The sequence below is a fragment of the Cnephaeus nilssonii genome (genome assembly GCF_951640355.1).
Source record: "Cnephaeus nilssonii genome assembly, chromosome: 12".
Lineage (NCBI taxonomy): Eukaryota > Metazoa > Chordata > Mammalia > Chiroptera > Vespertilionidae > Cnephaeus > Cnephaeus nilssonii.
In genome coordinates, this window is record NC_137083.1 from 8,939,564 (window position 1) to 8,959,052 (window position 19,489).

General features: G+C 44.2%; 1 protein-coding gene across 2 annotated transcripts in view; it reads right to left on the reverse strand.

Annotated features, from left to right (window-relative positions):
* Positions 1 to 731: 731 nt before the first annotated feature.
* The window catches only part of CHN2 (chimerin 2), a 238,035-nt gene continuing 219,277 nt past the window's right edge, over positions 732 to 19,489 (reverse strand). For both annotated transcript variants that reach the window (XM_079786789.1, XM_079786788.1), the window contains exons 8-13: positions 14,815 to 14,899; positions 10,705 to 10,878; positions 9,400 to 9,477; positions 7,037 to 7,174; positions 5,379 to 5,484; positions 732 to 4,973 (exon numbers count right to left, since the gene is read on the reverse strand). In XM_079786789.1, the coding sequence (XP_079642915.1) occupies positions 4,802 to 4,973; positions 5,379 to 5,484; positions 7,037 to 7,174; positions 9,400 to 9,477; positions 10,705 to 10,878; positions 14,815 to 14,899 (753 nt within the window). In that variant the 3' untranslated portion in view covers positions 732 to 4,801. The remainder of the gene's footprint in view (positions 4,974 to 5,378; positions 5,485 to 7,036; positions 7,175 to 9,399; positions 9,478 to 10,704; positions 10,879 to 14,814; positions 14,900 to 19,489) is intronic.

The window sequence follows — 19,489 nt, forward strand, 5'->3', positions numbered from 1 at the left end:
AGGAAGGAGGTGAACCTGAGTCAAGACTTGAAGGCTGAGTGGGGGTGTGCCCGATGGGCACGTGGTATCTGCGGTTCTTAACCTCAAGGACTTTGCCCTTCAGTGGAGACAGATGTATTCCTAATCTCAGTACTTTGTTAAAACCGCTGGGTTAGATGTACCGCCTCCAGTACGAAGGCAGTACAGTCCTTGAGTATGACACCTTTTCAAGTCAACTTAGAGAAAAGAAAGGACACCGCCGCATTGGCATTGACAAAGCGTCTAAGCCAATCTCTTGACCCATAGGCTCTAACATGGCGCCTTGCACGTAGCAAAGTAAATCGAAGGGGAACAAAAAAATGGACTCGGACAGTGTGACACACCTGAAGACAGGGAGTCTTTCTGAACTGCACTCATGAGCCTCCATGTTTTATGACATTCAATGGACCTCATCTGTCCCCTCCTCTCTCTTCCCCGCTTCTGAATGATGGTGCTGCGGGAAACTGAGTCAGGCCTGTCCTGTATTTCTCGGTTCTGTGTCCCTGGGTACTCCTATGCAGTCCCAAGGTTCCAGTTGTTACCTCTGGTGAGTCACTCCCAAATCCTTGTCACCAGCTTGGGTCGGTTAATGCAATTGCTAGTGAAACGTCTCTGCTTGGAAATTTCACAGGTATCTCCAATCCTAACAGTGAATTCATCACCTTCCTTACCTTTTCCACCCCTTTCCAAGCACCCCAGCTCTTTAAAAAAAAAAAAAAGATTTTCTTTATTGATTAAGGTATTACATATGTGTCCTTATTCCTTTCTTGCCCCCCACTCCTCTAGCTCTTCTCTTTATGTTCATTTCAGTAAATATTATCCAGTCATCAAACTAAGGAACCCGAGAGTCATCCTTGGTTCTTTAATTCAATCTACAACCAAACCTTTTCAACTCTACCTCCTCAATCTAACTCAGTCCTATTTATCTCAGCATTGCTACCACCCAACCCAGGCTACATGACCTCAATCCTGTGGGACAACAGGGAGCATCTCACTGCCTCCCTGCATCTACTCTACTAACTCTCCTACCCCCACTGCCTACATATTCTCCAGTGGATCCATAGTCAAGTGAGTTATCCTTTAATAATCCAGACTGTGTCATCCGTCCCTAAAAACCCATGAATGCTAAATGCAATGTGGAACCCAGAGTTGCATTCTGGAACAGAGGAAGAAAACCTGTGAAATCTGACTAAAGTCTGGAGTTGAGTTAAGAGTAATGGACCAGTGTTGGTTTCTTAGTTTTGATAGATGTACCGTGGTTATATAAGACTAGAGGCCCGGTGCACGGATTTGTGCATAGGTGAGGTCCCTCAGCCTGGCCAGTGATTGGGGTCAATTGGGTCTGTCTCACACAGTCCTGATCGGGGCCAGCCGGCTCGGGGGAGGGACCATGGGAGGTTGGCCGGCTGTGGGAGGTTGGCTGTGGGAGTGCACTGACCACCAGGGGGCAGCTCCTGCACTGAATTTCTGCCCTTTGGTGGTTGGTGCACATCATAGCTACCAGCTAGTAGTCTGGTTGTCCGGTTGTAATGGTCACTTAGGCTTTTATATATATAGATACGAACATTAGGAGAAACAGGTAAGAAGTATGCAGGAACATACTGCAGTATCTTTGCGACTTTTCTGTAAATATTAAAATATTTCAAAATTAATTATAAAACCACATTAGTAGCTTTCCTCTCCCTTAGATTAGGGTCTCAAATCTGTAACATGACCAGCTTTCTCTCTCCAGCCTGACTAAACTCATTCTTTCATTCCTTCAGTGAGATAGGCCTCTTCCTTGATTCCAAGTCTGGCCCATTAATAAGTGCCTGATAAAATAGTCATTACATATTTAAACCCAAAAGACTGAGTCTAAACTTGGGGGTTGATAGGGCTCAGGAATCTGTAAGCTCAGTTGGGTTTGCCCATGGAGTCACAACAGCCCAGGCAAGACTTCAACTGCATGGCACATACTTGCCTGTGCTTTCCTCACTACCCGGCCTCTGCTCTGCCCTTGACCTTCTGCACCAGCTCCCCCACCAGGTGCCCACTTATGTTAATGGGAGAAAGAAAAGGGTCCTCCCCCACCCACCCTGTCCCTGTCCCACCTCCCACAACACATCCGTGGACGATTTAACAGTGGGCTTCTGGAAACGATGCTGACTCCCTCCAGATGTAACTGCTGGAGTTATCCCAATGGCAGGAGTTTCAAGCCAGGTAAGAGGACACACCAGGCTGCCAGATGGCGGGGAAGATAGGCCTGGGTGAGCAGGCTCGAGGTGAAAGCAAGCTCAAGGGGATCAAGTGTTGCCATCGTGTTCAAGAAAGGGAGTCAAATGAACCTCGTTACACATCAGAGAGCCCTGTTATAATACCCCTGTAATTACCTGGACGTGGATTTAACCTGGGCCAAATCCTTCTCGTCTTATGCTTCTTCCTTCCCCTCCTCCATGTTATATCCTTTCTCCTTCTAAGCCATCGCTCTTAAAATAGTGATAACAATAAGAAACAACTATTACTAATTATTTTAGATCATCGTTTCACCCAAGACATCACACTCAGAACATTTCCCCCGGTTTTTCAGGTGAACAAATTCATTCCCAAGATCGTATGCATGCATCGGATAACAGGCAGAGCTGGGATTTGAACTTGAGTCTTTCTGGCTCCAAAACTTTTGTTCTGTCCTCCAGCAAGTGTCCTAGAGTGATTGGCTGTAAAGGACCTATCTCTCAGTGAATGAGTGGGCCACTGGAATTTCATCTCAAGCAGGCTCTGCAGGGGGAAGCTGGCGAGGGAGGGGGCAGCGAGCTGGGGACTCAGTGGGATGTTTGTGTTTGGTAAGAACAGAAACTTTATTGCCAAAATTCATCTGGGAACAACGTTCGCAGAATATTTTGTCTACCTCCACCCGCGCCACTTCCCGCCACAGATTTCTTATGCATACTCCAAAATGATAGACAGAAGAATTGAATGCATTTAATTCCTTTCCTTCCATTTACATGATCATAAATTACAAAGTATTGTCCACTTCACAAAATAAAACCATTTCCAGATAATTTTTGACAGTATCAAGAAGTACATCAGCTACCACAATCCAATCTGTACAGCTGGGAGGAACCAGGATAGCAGGAACCTAGCAGAAGTGCTTTCTCCGCCTTGTGCCCAGGAGTCCATCCGGGGACTTGCCCGGCGACCACGCTGCTGCCTCCTCCTTCCAACCCCCTTGTCACAGTAATTTTCTCCTGGTCACCCCAAAACAACACAGGTGAGTAATTGCATAAATCATCTCAGACAATCAGAGGAAAAGACTGAAGGGGGAAAAAATCGAGATGTACAGTTTTTGATGTTTTAAATATTTTCCCTATGTTACAAAATATAGAAATCTTGGTGTGAAAAGCTCATGCTAAGATAAATATAACCAATCAGAACTGTAGTAATAAAACCATATTAAATTATTACCCATACAGAGCTACTTTGATCAAAGAGGAACAAATATTGATGGAAACCAAACTCATTCATTCTTACTTTGAAAAATAGGCTTGTTTATAAAACAAAAACGAAAAGAAAATCAGCAATTATCCTGCAGATTCGCTTTTCATAAATGCAGAAATGTGGCAAAAATACAATTTGGCATTAACAGATGAACTCTGAGTGCTTGCCTGCAAAGAAAAGGGGGAAAAAAATGCTAACTTTTTATACAGCCCAGATGCAACCAGTGTGGCCAAATGACCTGATGTAAAATGGCCGCATGCTGCATGTTCTGGGGTATGCACACATGATATGGAAAGACCATGATCAATTCCAAACAGACTTTGAGACTTTACGAAATTTTTATGGGAAGAAAGTTTGTGGATGTTCCAGACCAGTGGTCAGCAAACTCATCAGTCAACAGAACCAAATATCAACAGTATAACGATTGAAATTTCTTTTGAGAGCCAAATTTTTTAAACTTAAACTGTATAGGTAGGTACATTGTTATTAACTTAATTAGGGTACTCCTAAGCTGGCCTTTGCTAAAAACTCAAGGGGCCAAAGAGCCGCATGTGGCTTGCGAGCCGCAGTTTGCCGACCACGGTTCCAGACCATTCTTACAATTGCTATAAACATATACCATACGATAGCACAATGCCAGTGCTTAACGGCAGAAAGGATCCAAAGCAGGGACACAGGCAACAGGTGAAGTTTCACTGGAAAGCACTGATCAGGACGGAGGTATGTCAAGATAATACTGCATTCATGGTAAACTTCCGCAGGGATCACAGCACGAAGGCAGGACAAGGTACACGGGGCGATAATCAATGCACTGCATTGAGTTCTATTTGCTAAAATAAAGGAACATTCTTGCAGCTAAAATAAAAATCCATTTTACAATATAAGTCTCATTTAACATTTAACATATAGAATTGTCTTTCTTTTCGTAAGTGGAAAATGTTTAACTGTATCAAGTACCTCTCTGAATGAAGTTCCATTTTATTACTGATAAACCTGAAGTATTAAGGTCTACATTGTTTTTTTTAATAAGTTAAAGAAAGATTTATTAATCACTCTTCCAGCAAAACAGACATACATACGAGGCACGGCGAAGGCCCCAGGGAGGGCGTTCTCTCACCCTCGCCCGTGCTGTTCTCACGTGGAGGAAGCGAGTGTCTATGAGACACAGGAGCCGACGGGGCCATCCATTGCGGTCCAGGAAATTCTGTCACTTGTTTGGAAAACAAATCAAGTGAAAGAAGCGTTTTTATTCCTTGAGCCTTCTGAACTTTCATGGGCCTGGGGCCATCCAGCCCATTTCCCTGGTGGGTTAAAACAAAACATCTTCGTTTTCTATTAAAATCTGCACAATCAGCTTTTGGTACCGCATGTCATGGAGGGTGGTGAGCATGCTGTCCTCGGGGGGCCTCATCAGGGTGGGCCCAAACACGATCCCTAGGTTCTCGGCGTTCATGAAATTGTCCTTTTCATTCATAGTCACCCTGCAAGGCACACACAGACACAGAGACATCCATCATATCAACTTGTGCACATACTTGCATGCGGATGATGCACGTATGCCCCCAAGAACTACTCTGGTTTGGAAAATTGCAAAAGAAAATTAAGAATGAGAAGTACAGAAAAGCGTTTTTAAAGGGATCCTTTTCTAATTGTTTGTTCTTTTTAGATTATGGACATTGGCTCAGCCAGTGCAAGTGAATTACGAAGGGAGTCTGATACAGACACAATCTTTAAAATCAGAAAATCAGTCCTTCTTCCTGGGGAATCGTGAAACTGCCATTGGGAGAACATGGTCTGAAGGGGCGGATTGCTAGCTGACCCACAGTGCACGGAGGGTTGAGTCTAGGCGGGGTTCGCGGAGGAGGCGGCAGGAGGCCTGAGCTTACTTCTTCAGGTGGATCATCAGGTACCGGAGGGTCTCATAGTGGGCGGGAGGCAGCAGCATCAACACCTCGTGGACGGCTTCTAGCCTCTCGTCTGCGTTGGCGATTTCTGTGAGGGTCACACAGGAGCAATGTCAGTGCAGCCCGCGGCACCCGAGTTTGCAGCGGTGTAAGAGGTTAGGCTACAGACGGAGGGAAGTCTAATAAGTTCATGCACCTTCAGGCAACATTTCACTGAAAGTAATGAATTTGTTCGTGTCCTGCCTCGTTCCAGAAAGGGTTTGAGGCCGGGCCCCATGTGGGTACTGCAGCCGGGCCCCATGTGGGTACTGGCCCTCCCGGAGTCTGCAGCCTGCAGATGTGTACAGTTGGCGCCCGCACAGACGGGGCTTTGCCCAGCTTCTTCTCTATGGTGGATCTGCTAGAAATCTCACCACCACAAGCTTTAATTTACACCAGACCTCACTTGGTAGCGTTCCCGTAAAGTTGTCTAATTAAGCCTTTCCTGGCAGGCTTCCAGAACTGAGCAACTTTATAATTGGCAAGGGCGCTGGCCGATGAGCCAGGCAACTCAGCCTGCATTAGTGGTGCTTTTCACCAAAGTGTTGGCACGGTGAACCCTGGTTAGGAAGTGGATACGAGGCACATGACCATGGGAGGAAGCACGCGTGCTCTGCTTTTTAGGTCTCTGGCAGCCACCCACAGAAAGCTCTCACGTCATTCCTCCTGCGACAGAGGGGACCCCGCTGCTGGAACCTTCTCTACTCAGGACCACCAGGACCCAGGAAGGAAGGATGCTCCTGCCATGAAGCGGGGCCACAGCGCCTCTGCAAAGTGCACGGATCCCTGACTCATCACATGCTTAGTAGCACATACCTCAAGATGATACGTTTTTATAAAACGTCTTCAAAATGGGCTTGGCATCTATGCCATGCATCCCAGCATCTGAATCCCTTTCTCACTATGTTCCAAGGCCAAGTGTAGACCCCTACCTCCCCTCTGCCCCCGTCACCACTGTGATCCTCTCTCTCAACAACAGTGGGCCAGAGGGCCAAACATAGAATGAACAACCGGGGGCTGATGGACGACCAAGGCTGGTGCTCCATTCCTAGACCTGTGAGCCTTGCTCTCCTCCTCTGTAAAATGGGACTGTAATATTGGCTTCATCAGGTAGATAAGATAAAACTAGAGGACACTGATGAGAGTTCCTAGCACAGCACTTGGCCTATTGTTAATTTTGAACAGCATCAATGGGAAAAACTTGGGGTATGATTATAATTGCTTAGCAACAGCATTCTACCCGGTGATGAAAGCAGCTAATCTCTAGTCTTCATTGAAGAACACCTAATTTTTCTACTGCAGACACATTCTTGCTTTCAACGTCTAACAGAGTAGGCATGCACAGGTTCTCGGCACAGACGGGCTGATGGGCAGAGACAGCTGGCTGGCATGCGGCTTCAGCTCAGCCGAGTTGTCCTGGTACTGGCTCCACTCAGCTGGGGCACGATGCCTGCTTTCCCACGAACTGCGCCATTGTGGTCAATTGCAAAGCAAGCCGCTCAGGCAATAATGTAAACAGCTCTGAGTTTGAATGCTCTTGAATTCAACAGCATTGTACTTAAACATTTGATACAAATGAAAAATTAGTTCTCAATACTTACTTGCTGCTTCTATAAATTTGGAATAGGTATCATAGGTGATGACAGGAATGGGTAAGTCTCTGAAATACAGTTTAAGGGCTCCAGTGATGATGTTTATGTCTGGGTAGAGGTTGGCAGATATGTCTACCTTTTCACCATCTGAAAAACAATCAATTAATTAATTAGGAGCTGATTTTACCAAGTTAAAGCATGCCCAGGAAGGAAAATAAAATCCAACGAATGCTCCCTTACAAGTCTCAGCTGACTGCTTCCAATCACGCTGAGGTGCAGGGAGTAACACAAAGGAGTTTGGTGAGAGGGATTTTGGGTCTGAGGGTTTAGTGTAGCCAGAAAGGGTAGTGAAATAGACTTAAAATGGTTATTTGGGGCCCAGCTCATGGTAATTTGCTAAGTAGACATTTAGCCCAAAATTCAAATTCTGGATTATATCCAGATTCATAATAGAATACAGTAACAACCAAATTTGTAATAAAAAAAATCAAGAAGTCCTTAAATAGTTCCGTCAATATTTTTTGAACTTGGATTTGAAGATGATATACACAAAATAACTGTTGAATATCTTTGGTTTCTATTGACTCTTTCAGGCTCACTGAGGATTCTTTTAGCTTGATTCTTCCTCCCGGTCCCTAGGACTTTATTTTGGGAAACCTTGACCTTCCCTCATGTATAGGCAATATTATATTTCTTACCATTTTTACAATCATCCTCAAGAAATTTTTGACTTTTTGTTTTACCCTTAGCAACTATCAGTCCAATTTAATTGGCACATACTAGAATATGTTTTTGAATAAAATCTGTTTTATTGAGAGACCATTTGCATTTTCTTTTATATAGAGCATTGAAAGGAGAAATGCTTGAGCAAATCTGGTTCTCAGGATAAAAAAAAGCTGATGCACAGAAAACAGTGAGAGTGTAGCAGATATGCCACACGGTCCCATTTACATATTTTACAAACATGTATTGAGAATCTACCGTGTGCCAGGCACTCTTAAGCCCCAGTGAGCCAAATAAGACAAGGCACACTCCCTTTAACAGCTCTATTCAGATTGGGAGTCAGGCATGCCACTCAACAGCTGCAAGGAGACTGGAAGACTGCTGTGCTGGAGACATGTGGAAACAGGGAGGGGGCATAGGACAGGAAATGGAACTCGTAGGTCAGCGTGGGGCGGGCGGTCAGAGAGGATTCAGGAAAGAGGAAGGACAGGCTGACACCCGATGAATGGGAAGTGTTTCCAGGCAGAGATGTGAGCGCATTATAGATGGACAGAGCGATGTGGGCCGAGGGGCTTGTCCGTGGAAACGGTAAGGTGGATTTCGTGTTGCTGGGGTGCAAAGTGTACAGGGAGGAGGAACTGGCATGAGCTTGAACATACTGGGTGGCCAGATCATCAGAGACTGTGGATACTATTCTAGAGAGTGGAGGTTCTAGCTAGCAGGCTAGGTTCTATCCCTCCACTGGCTGCACCAGTATTCATTGGATTATTCATTAGAAATACAGAATTTTGGGCTCACCCAGCTTTCTGAATGAGTCCCCAGAATGGGTCGTGGTGATCTGCATTTTTAAAAAGTTCCCTTATGACTGTGTCACATGGCCTGGGGAACATATGACACAGTCATAAGGAACAAAAGGAGTTACCTCCTGAACCTCCACTGGCTTCCCCAATTCACTGCATGGGGGACCCCACTCCCTCCCTTCTGCTCTCTTGTTTGGAGCTTCGGGAGAAGGAGAAGAGTCAACAGGATGCTGAGATGGGGAGACAGGATATCCTGGTGCCAGGGGAGTAACCGTAAGTGTTGGGCAACCAACACAAGAATTTAATGGCACCAAATGTTGGCTGCCCATTTATTCAAGGAGTATTTTAAACTCACTTCCTTGTGTGGTCACTTGTCCACACTTAATAAAAGTAATCCCCAGAGGGGCAGAGAACGAGCAGATTTGTAAACCATTACTCCTCGGCTTCCTGAAGAACAGCTCTCAGTAACCCGGAAACCCCAGTCTCAGCATGAATACAATCTGGTTCCCAAAGACAGGGCACTAAAACGTCAGCTGGCTTTCAAGCTCATGCCATGGCCAGTTTTGCTCAGCGGGTAGAGTGTCAGCCCACGGACCGAAGGGTCATAGGTTCCATTTCCGGTCAAGGGCACTTACCTTACTAGTAGTTGCAAGATTGGATCCCCGGCCTGGTCGGGGCTCATAAGGGAAGCTACCAATTGATGCATTTATCTCACATTGATGTTTCTCTCTGTCTCTCTCCCTTTCTCCCTCCCCTCCCCCTCCTCCCTCTATTCCACTCGCTCTTTAAAGATCAATGGAAAAAATATCCTCAGGTGAGGATTAAATAAAAAAGAAGGCGAAAGCCCACCTCTATCAAATGCCATTTTGACATCTTCGATGTGTTCGGTGAACCCGGAGACCCTGTAAAGACCTTCTGACTTTAATCCTGTTAAAAAAAGAGACAGGGAGACTTTAGCCAACTTCCAGCAACATCTAAGAACCACTCTAATTTCATATCTGCTCTGTGTGCTATCAGGAAGTGAGCAAAATCGTCAGTGCTTCTGCATCACCCACTGTTCCATCGGCACTTGGACTTGTCCGTCTCCCTTTCCGCCCACAGGTCTTCATTTGCTGCGGGACGGCGGAGACCTCCGTGATCCGGGCTTCTTCCCGCCTGGCTTTGCAAAGCGAACCCATGTTTACGATTCTCATCAACATGATCTCCTGCTTGTTTTGTTCATCAGACTGCTGGATGCCATTGCCCTGCCTCAGGCAGCTACTTGCTTTCTCTTCAACATCATCTTAGTCCATGTGCCACACACATCAATGTATGCAGGTGTGAGATACGTATTATCCTGATTTTGTTGAAACAGCCCAATGTTATAGCCTTTTACAGTTACAAAATAGTCACAGGGAAGTAAAGCACAGCACAGGGAATGTAGTAAAAACTATTGTAGCCCAGCCAGCGTGGCTCAGTGGTTGAGCGTCGACCTATGAACCAGGAGGTCATGGTTCGATTCCCAGTCAGGGCATATGTCTGGGTTTTGGGCTCAATCCCCAGTGTGGGGTGTGCAGGAGGCAGCCAATCAGTGATCCTCTCTCATTATTGAGGTTTCCATCTTTCTCTCCCTCTCCCTTCCTTTCTGAAACAAATAAAAAAGTTTAAAAAATATTGTAATTACTGTGTATGGTGCAGGTGTATAGATTGATTGGGGGAATCATTTTGTAAGGTATACGAATGTCTAATCACTATGCTATAAGCCTGAAACTAATGACATATTGAATGTCAACTGTAATTGAAAATTTAAAAACGAACACAAATTTATAGCCTTTATATATTCCAAATATGACAATATGTTAAATGTTTACATATGATTAATTTAATTATATACCTTCAAATAAATGTGCCTTTTATATATTCAATGTGTAGCTCATGATAAATGCTCAGCAAGCATGTGCTGAATGCATACATGGAAGCACTTCACACATGAAGAGTTTATGAATGAACCAGAAATTGATTTAGTTTGTGTGTGTGGGTGCACGCATGTGGCACGTGAGCCTATGCAGACCATTTTTCCTACATCAACAGTGGAGAGTCCATTTAACGATTCTAAGAAAATTTCCTTGGCAACAGTACAAATCAAATCCTTCTATCAAGGAGCCTTTTCCCAACCTCTTGCTTCGATTTCCCGAATGCATATGTCCACCACCATGGGCCTCTGGGCGTTGTGCGCCTTCACCAGGGTGGTCAGGTCACAGCAGTACACCTTCTTGATCCTCTTGAGGTCCGGCTGACAGTCGTTGGGAACGTGCTTGGAACACTGCTTGTGGACGTTCAGCCCGCAGTCTGTAAACAAAGAAGCCACATTAGCCTGCCCTGCCCTTTGGTCAAAGCCCAGCACAAATGACACGTTACCAAAAATAAACGGAGAAAACAGCCAAGGGTTTGCCGTATCTCCCTGGAGCGTCCACCCCACTCAGAGGTGGTCCTCTCCATCCAATGGGTGTGAAGCCTGAATGTATTCGGGAAACTCTGACATAATTCACTTTTTCTCGTGAAGCTTTCTCTGCTGCTGGACTAATCTCACTGGGATAGAACTGGTCATTAGCCAGATGGTTTGCATGTTTCTTTCCCTTTCGGGCCTGGGACCTTTGTGGCCACATGCGGGCTTTTGGGTGTGGAGTCTCAGAGCTAGTCCTGGCTCACAGCGGGCCCGTAGGCCTTTTGCTCAGTCGTTTCTCTTAAGTCCTCGATGCTCCTCTTGGGGGAGACAAGATTACTCTCTCTGGGAACCCCTTCCTGGAGAGGCGCCCACAGTTTCCACTCTCTTCCTCCTGGTGGGCAGTGGGCAGGCCCTGTTCCTGCCGCTTGCCTTATTTTGACACCTGCGAGGGGAGATGATGCCTCACTGGACACCAGTGGGAGTACCGGAGGGCTTACAATGCAGAACAAGGCCATGAAATGTGATGATGAAAGTAATTATTTATAAAGCTCATATCAAGATCCAAAGCTGAAAAGGGGCTTTCAAGTTCACCGAACACATTGTGAGCATAGCAAAGCCTCGCGAGCAGTTGGGATCCACTGATGGAATTTCTCAAACAATAATAGAGCCCAGTGTACATGCTGGAAAATAAAAATTTAATGTTGAAGTTGTTCACAGTTGATGTGCTGCTTATTCAAAGTGCCTTCTAATATTACTTGTCTTTCTAGGTATAAAGAAAACAATAATAATGATATACTACATTCTAAGATATTTATATTACACATATGACAAATATTATAATCAATGGCTTTACAAAAAAAGCACATAACCACACCAAGGATTTGAGAGGATCTAAACTTTTGTAAAATCATCAAAAATTATTTTTGGAAATCACTAGATGATCTTTATGTAATGTTTACCGGCAAAGTTCTCTCTGCCTGCCTGCCCTCCTTGCAAAGGTAAAACCATTCTCATTCATTTCAGCTTCATCAACATGAGAAAGTCACCAAAGCTCACGGGAACTTCAATAATACTTTGATAAATCTACTTGGTAGATGCAGATTTTGGCCAACTGAACTAAATAGAATTGGTTGGTCTTCTTGCTTGGTTCCTCTTTTATAAAATGAGGATAAAATAGACCTACTGGTAGGGTTACCATGAGGATCAGAGAAGCTAACATATGTAAAGACTGGGGTGTGATGGACACTACATGAGAATTCAATCAAGGAAATCGCAAATACGGTGATAGAAAACACAAGGATACCTTCTTAGCTGTTCTTAAGTTATTTCATTATTTTTACTACCTTTACAAACGTCATTTGAAACAATTTGGAAAAACTAGGGTAAAAAATACAATACACAAAATCCACCATTTTAACCATTTCTAAGTGTACAGTTCAGAGGTCTTAAGCACTTTTACATTGTGTGCCAACATCACCAACATCATCTGCAAAATATTTTTCATTTTCCCAAACGGAAACTCTGTACTCATTAAATATGAATTCCCCAGACCCTTCTTCCCCTGGCCCCTGGCAACCACATTCTACTTTCTGTCTCTGAACGTGGCTACTTTAGTTGTCTCACACAAGTGGAATCATACGGTATTTGTCCTTTTCTGACTGGCTTATTTCACTCAGCACAATGTCCTCCAGGTTCATTCATATTGTAACATATGACAGGATCTCCTGTAATATTCCATTGTACGCATAGACCACATCTTGTTTATCCATTCACCCATTGCTGGGCCGCCACTATCTTCTGGCTATTGTGAAAAATGCTGCCCTAAACATAGGTGTGCAAAGACCTGTTTGAGCGGCTGCTTGGAGCTCTATGGGGTAGACAGCCAGAAGTGGAAATGCCGGCTGACATAATAACTCTATTCTTAATTTCCTTATACACTTCGTGTTAATATCTGAAGCAACAGTGTTTATGTAGAATTAAGTCCTGATATTTTATTAAAATGAAGATGTTTTATAACAAATATAAAAATATTCAGGGTTTGCAAACGAATACATTTCCATATGCTAAAAATGAAGTGTGTTTCATTTAAAAATGTTTAAAATGTGTAAAATATGGAGAGTTGAGCGGCAAGGATTGTCCTTTTAACCTTTAATGATCAGTTTGCAGGTTTCCTGCTGCTCAGGGGAAGTATGAGGCTATAGGGTGGCCACTGGAGAGAAACACCCTTTTATCCCAGAGAAATTTGCTGTTCAATGCTAATCTGAATCCCAGAGTTTTGTTTTCATAATATTGACTTTGGACACATTTCTTGCTGAAATTGGATGATACCAGCAATTAGGGATATGTTTGGTGGGTATAAGCAGGCAGGCTGAATTAATACCACTGAGTACTTCAGATAGTCCACCCCTTTGCTTAGGGGTTCAGCTGGGAGGTGCTTTGCAGCTCTTGGTGAGTCTTTTGTGTTAATGGGAGTATCTGGGCCATTTCTGGAAAGACTGCTTTGAGCCTATGTTTACTGCTTGTCTCATGGATGTGGGGTGGGGACAGGTGGAGCTAACAGACATACATGAGCATCTACTTGAACCCTCCAGGCATCACCACTGGTGATTGCTGTGTCTACACTGCAGAAGCTAAGATTGCCTCTTGCAAGCAGAGAAAGGATTTAAAATCCCATGATCCTGTGAGCCCAAACAGGTAGTATGGGGAAACAATAGATCATAGTAACGTAGTGTCATTACCTTATTTTATTTTAAATGCTTCATAAGAATTCTGTTTTTAAATCTCACCCTAGCAAGGAAAATATCAGTCACCGTGTTGGTGGAAACCCAATCGATATACCACAGGAGGCTGCTCTTGCTCCCAAACCGAACTGCTTGCCAGAAAAAGCATGGCAAGATGATTTAGGAAGCCCAATCACACATTAACTTGGCAATTCTTTGCTATTTTTTGTTAGATGTATCTTAACAAGATGTGTTGTGTGCTGTTAGCAATGGGTGTGTGCATCCAGTTCTAGGTAGAAAAACACCTAGGGTTTCAAAACGCTTTGAAACTATGTGATATCAAATCAAGGTCTCATTGTTATCTGATGGCAGAAAAATTCTGAGCATGGGCTCTGGCGCCAAATCAATGTTTCACTGCTTAGTATGTGGCCAAGGGCAATTAACAATCATCTGTAAGCCTCAGTTTCTTCATCTATTTCAGTGATGGCGAACCTATGACACGCGTGTCAGCACTGACCGCTGAGGCGGCCGCATGCCGAGGATGAAACATTTGCGAAATAATGTTTTTTCCTCAAAGTGACACACTACCCGAGTTATGCTCAGTTTTTTGGCGAAGTTTGACACACCAAGCTCAAAAGGTTGCCCATCACTGAAATGGGGAGAATAATTGCATCTCCCCCAAGATCTTGTTGGTGAGGCTAATTGGCATGATAAATAGAAAATGCTTAGTTCAGTGCCTGGTATGTGATCAATGTTCTCCAGTATTATTATTTTCATGCCCTTTCTTTTGTAGTAAAGTGGGGATGACAAAGAAATGTGGTTTTTCTATCTATGTGATTCCATTGGAATTAATTTTGTTTTCTTTTAAGGAATCCTGCCTATTTGGGGAGGCAGGTAGGTGCCTACAGAAGTGTATCCACTTGCATTTTTCTTGTCTTACGTAAACAAGCCATTCCTCTCCACTCTAGCAAATACCTAAAAGGATGCCTCGAAACTTCCAGAAAGCTAGACTTTTGAGCTAATCTGGGCCTATTTCCCAGCTCTGGAGAGTTGCCCTCCAGCTCAACATGGTGGCACTTTATATAAATGGAAGAAGGATAAAGAAAGTTCCATGTCTACCTGAGCACCGGACCCCTTGGGCGATGAGCCCCCACATGAAGTTGGCACAGTATTCACACCAGTGCGGGCCTCGGAATGTGTGGACCTGTGATCCAAAAAGAAGAAGAGTGTCAGAAAAGTCAGCCGATGGGGGGGCAGACGGACTCAGTTATGCAACAAATGCACGAAGTCAAGACGCAAAGGCCTTAGTGGGAGTGAGCATCCCTCACTGGGCCTGTTCTCTCCAGTGAGTCGGAGTTGCAAATGGACCAGAGAGAACAGAGATGTGCTTTGATCTTTGAACATCCTACATGGATCTACCATGCCCAGGGCCGGAGTCTGAAAGGAATGAGGAGAAATAGTAAGATTATCGGGCCATGGCATCAGCTAAAGAATGAGACTCTCACCACCCAAACAAGGCACGGTGTGGACAAACCCAAGGTGGCCCGAGCTGGTCGCTACAGCTGCATTAGCTCAGCTTTTGTCTTTTTGACCCAAGTGGCCCCCTGGCAGTAAAATTATAGATCATTTCAATTATAAATATAAATATAAGCATTCTTTAAAAAAGATCCTACTGAATATAGCTTTATATTTTAAAAAATGTTCTGATCAAGGATAGTTTACCAGTATTTCATGAATTTAAGGTAGTTGACATATTACTAGAATTCACCCCAATAACAAAACAAAAGAAACCACATCAGCATTTCAAAAATTAGAATAACAACAATCAAACACAATTCAACATTTACTCATAGTAATAGCATTCCACATGCTAGGAATAGAGGAAACCCTCCTAAAAATAGCTGGTTAAAGGTATTTATGTTACACATAATAAACATCACATTTAAGATGGAACATTAAAATAATTTCCTTCAAAGTCAGCAAAATGACAAGGCTGCCTGCTATCAATGCTTCTTTTGAGTATTATTCTATAGAGTTTAGCCAGCATAACAAAAGAAGACAGAAAATATATGACTGGAAGAAGAAATGAGGCCAAGTTTGCTTAATAAAAGAGTAATATGAAGAAATTAGCATTGCCCTAGCTGGTTTGGCTCAGTAGATAGAGCATTAGCCTGCAGACTGAAGGGTCCCAGGTTCGATTCTGGTCAAGGGCACATGCTCGGGTTGTGGACTCAATCCCTAGTAGGGGGCGTGCAGGAGGCAGCCAATCAATGATTTTTTCTCATTATTGATGTTTCTCTCTCCCTCTCCCTTCCTCTCCGAAATCTATTTATCTATCTATCTATCTATCTATCTATAAAGAAATCAGCATTGCTCTATAGAAGTAATACCATTTTATTAAATAGTAAAAAGCAAAGGCTCCATTTACAACAGCAGCAACACTCTAAAATAATCTATCTATAAAGAAATCAGCATTGCTCTATAGAAGTAATACCATTTTATTAAATAGTAAAAAGCAAAGGCTCCATTTACAACAGCAGCGACACTCTAAAATAATTAGAACATAATTTAATAAATGACATTAGAGACACAAATAAGGAGACATTCTATACTCATGTATGGCAATGCCCAATGTTATAAATAGGTTAATTAGCCTCCAACTGAATCGAATGAATCTATAAATCCAATGCAGTTTCAGTAAAAATCTCCGTTCTGTGGTGCTTTCCACAAAAGTTGACACGATGACCCTAACTTCCATATGGAAGAATAGAGAAGAAAAGAATAGCCCATGATAATTTCGAGTGAGTAGAAGAACGTAGGAAAACACATCTGACCATAGAGCAAGGTGTCTATAGTTACAAAAGGAAAATCCAACAGGCCAGTGGATTCGAGTGGAAAGGTCAGAAACCACCATACACGGGGAGACTGGGCATGTTTCCAAAGTGGCATTACATATTAGGGGAAGGATGTCAGAGAGGTGAATTATTGTTATTTCATCCACCTGTCACCCTCTCATTCATTATTCACTCATTTACATGCTGCCTGCCTATTTGGAACCTGGCACTGTAGAAGTCCACAAAGATACAAAGTCAAAATAGATTGGAGGAGCCCAGACCCCCCTGCCCTCAAGGAACTCATCTACAAGAATAAATAGGCCACAGAAACAATTACCCTACGGTAGTGTGCTGGAGAGAATAACACATGCTTCTGAGAAGGCTGGGGAAAGGGATATTTGAACTGGGTTTTGAAGGATGGATAGGAGTTCACCAGGCTGGGAAACATTGAGCTGCTGGGGAAGTGATAGTGCTGACTGGGGAGGCAGAGTACTTGGGAAAACATTCCAAGAAGCGAAAATAGCGTAGCCGAAAGCCAATGGCGGTGCCCTTTGGTTTTTGAAAGACATTCTTTTCTTTTAGGTCATGCAGAAAAAAAAAAAAGTGAGTAAATTCTTCTCTAGAATATCTCTAGTGGATAAAGAAATTGCATGGGAAATACCTCCATACCTTGGGGTAAAAATGAAAATGCAATATTTAGAAATGAGGAGAGTAGCTACCATGTTTACTACACATTGACCAACAGAAAAACTGGCTGACTCAATGCTCAGGAAATATATAATACGCTACTCGTAGATTTTCTGAAATTTCCCTTTTTGCCAATATTAAAAAAATAATTAAACATATCAAAATTACATTTAATGCTGATTAGCCTCACCCATAATTACCAATATCCTTTCCCGTCAATATATCCCCATTGCCTGTGATCTCATTTCTCTAGCCCAGTGGTCGGCAAACTCATTAGTCAACAGAGCCAAATATCAACAGTACAACGATTGAAATTTCTTTTGAGAGCCAAATTTTTTAAACTTAAACTTCTTCTAACGCCACTTCTTCAAGATAGACTCGCCCAGGCCGTGGTATTTTGTGGAAGAGCCACACTCAAGGGGCCAAAGAGCTGCATGTGGCTCGCGAGCTGCAGTTTGCCGACCACGGCTCTAGCCAAACAAATGCAGGCAGGCACTTCGGAATAGCAACTAGCTCCGTGTGTCCACACATTCCCCAGAGATCAAACAAAAAGGGGCGGAGGGGAACGTCAAGTTAGTTCAACATTATTTTAGGCCCACTGCCTACTTTCCCTTTGTGATGGACCACTGTTTATTTTCACGGCTGATAGAGCGTTCGGTTTTCTTCTGGGTCCACAAGGACACTCTTTGAATAGTAGCCTACATGTAAATGCTGGGACGCTCTCCGAACCCATGTTATTTCCGGTTGAGTTGTTATGTCAACCATTCCAACGAAACACCCCATATCTTGAAAAGTCACTAATCAGCTTTTTCCATTTGCTGAAGTTTATTGATTTTCAAGAATATCTTTTCAGAAAAAAAAAAAAGAGAGAACATTTTGCAAACTTTAGGGCAGAACCGAAAATACCCCAGACAGGAAGAAAATACCCTAGACAGGAAGAATGTCTGCCCAAGGCTATTATACTGGGCCTGGTCTGCCTGGAATTCAAAAACCACACCAAACAGAAGACAATGATAGGCAGGAGATAAGGGATGTTGGACGAAGAGCGCAGGAATGGCCATTTCGTGAAAACAAGAGCAAGAGGAATTGTCAAGGAGAAGCTCGGCGTTGAGGAAGTATCCCCTGACCTGACACTGTGTCAGTGAGCAGGGTGTTATCTGTCTCACATCTGTGGGGGCTGGAAGGCAGTAATCCCTGCTGGTTTCATAACAAGTATGTTTCGATGGGTCAAGGCAGGTGCCGCCCAGTGTATACTCAGCTCAGCCCAGGTTGTAGACGGAGCTGCTTAGGATGTGCTACAGGTGAGACAGTTTGCTTTTTCTTATCAGCGTACATCCGGGTTTCTCAGCCCCGGCACTCTGAAGGTTTGGGACTGGGGAAATCTTGGGGCACCGTAGGATGTTTGGCAGTGACCTTGGCCTCTACCCACCGGATGTCGGCAGCAACCCTGGGCTGAAACCACCGCAAATGCCTGCCGACATTGTCAAATGTGGCCCTGGGACAAAGGAGCCCTGGTAGAGAATCACTGGTAGAGACGGAAACCGTACCACCTCCGTCTGTCACTGTTGCCATTTACATGGAAAACGAGAACTTTATTCTTTTAGTTGGGTTCCAAAAGGACCCTGGGTCAAAGGCAGTTCCTTAGCTGCTTTATATGCATAGAGGAGGGGGCTGGAGGGGGCTGACGTCGCTCCCAGCTCCACGTCACTGGGTTTGGAGGTCACCCGGTCAGGCTTTTGCCCGGGTCACTGAGGAGGTGGAGGGTAGGCAGCCTGTCTGCCGTTAGCAGCACTTGGCCCCCAACCTCAGCCAAGGGTTTCTCCTGCGTTTCCCAGAATCACGTGACATTGAACTTGTGAGAAATTAGGTTAAACTTGGGACTTCTCCGTCTTGCAAGATCAGATGAGATGCTGGCCTTGAAGTGAACCTTTTCAGATGCGAGAAAGCCAGCCGAGGGGAGCCGGTCAGTCGGTAACAGAAGGTTCCCCTGTCCCTGCGAGGCCAGCTGCGCAGACGCAGTGGAGAGCCTGTTTCTCAGCCCGGGCACCACTGACCCCCAGATAATTCTACTCAGCAGCTCTTCGCATGCATTTAAAATAGGGTTTCATTTCTAAAACATCGAGGACCACACAGCTGTTGGGGAATCGCCCCATTGCCTAAAGCGACACCTGCATTGGGTAGCTAATTTCCTCTCAGGAATAGAAGGGCATCAGTACAACACTTTTTTTTTTTTTGACACTTCCCTGCTCAATGCCCTCCAGGCCCCCTCTCCC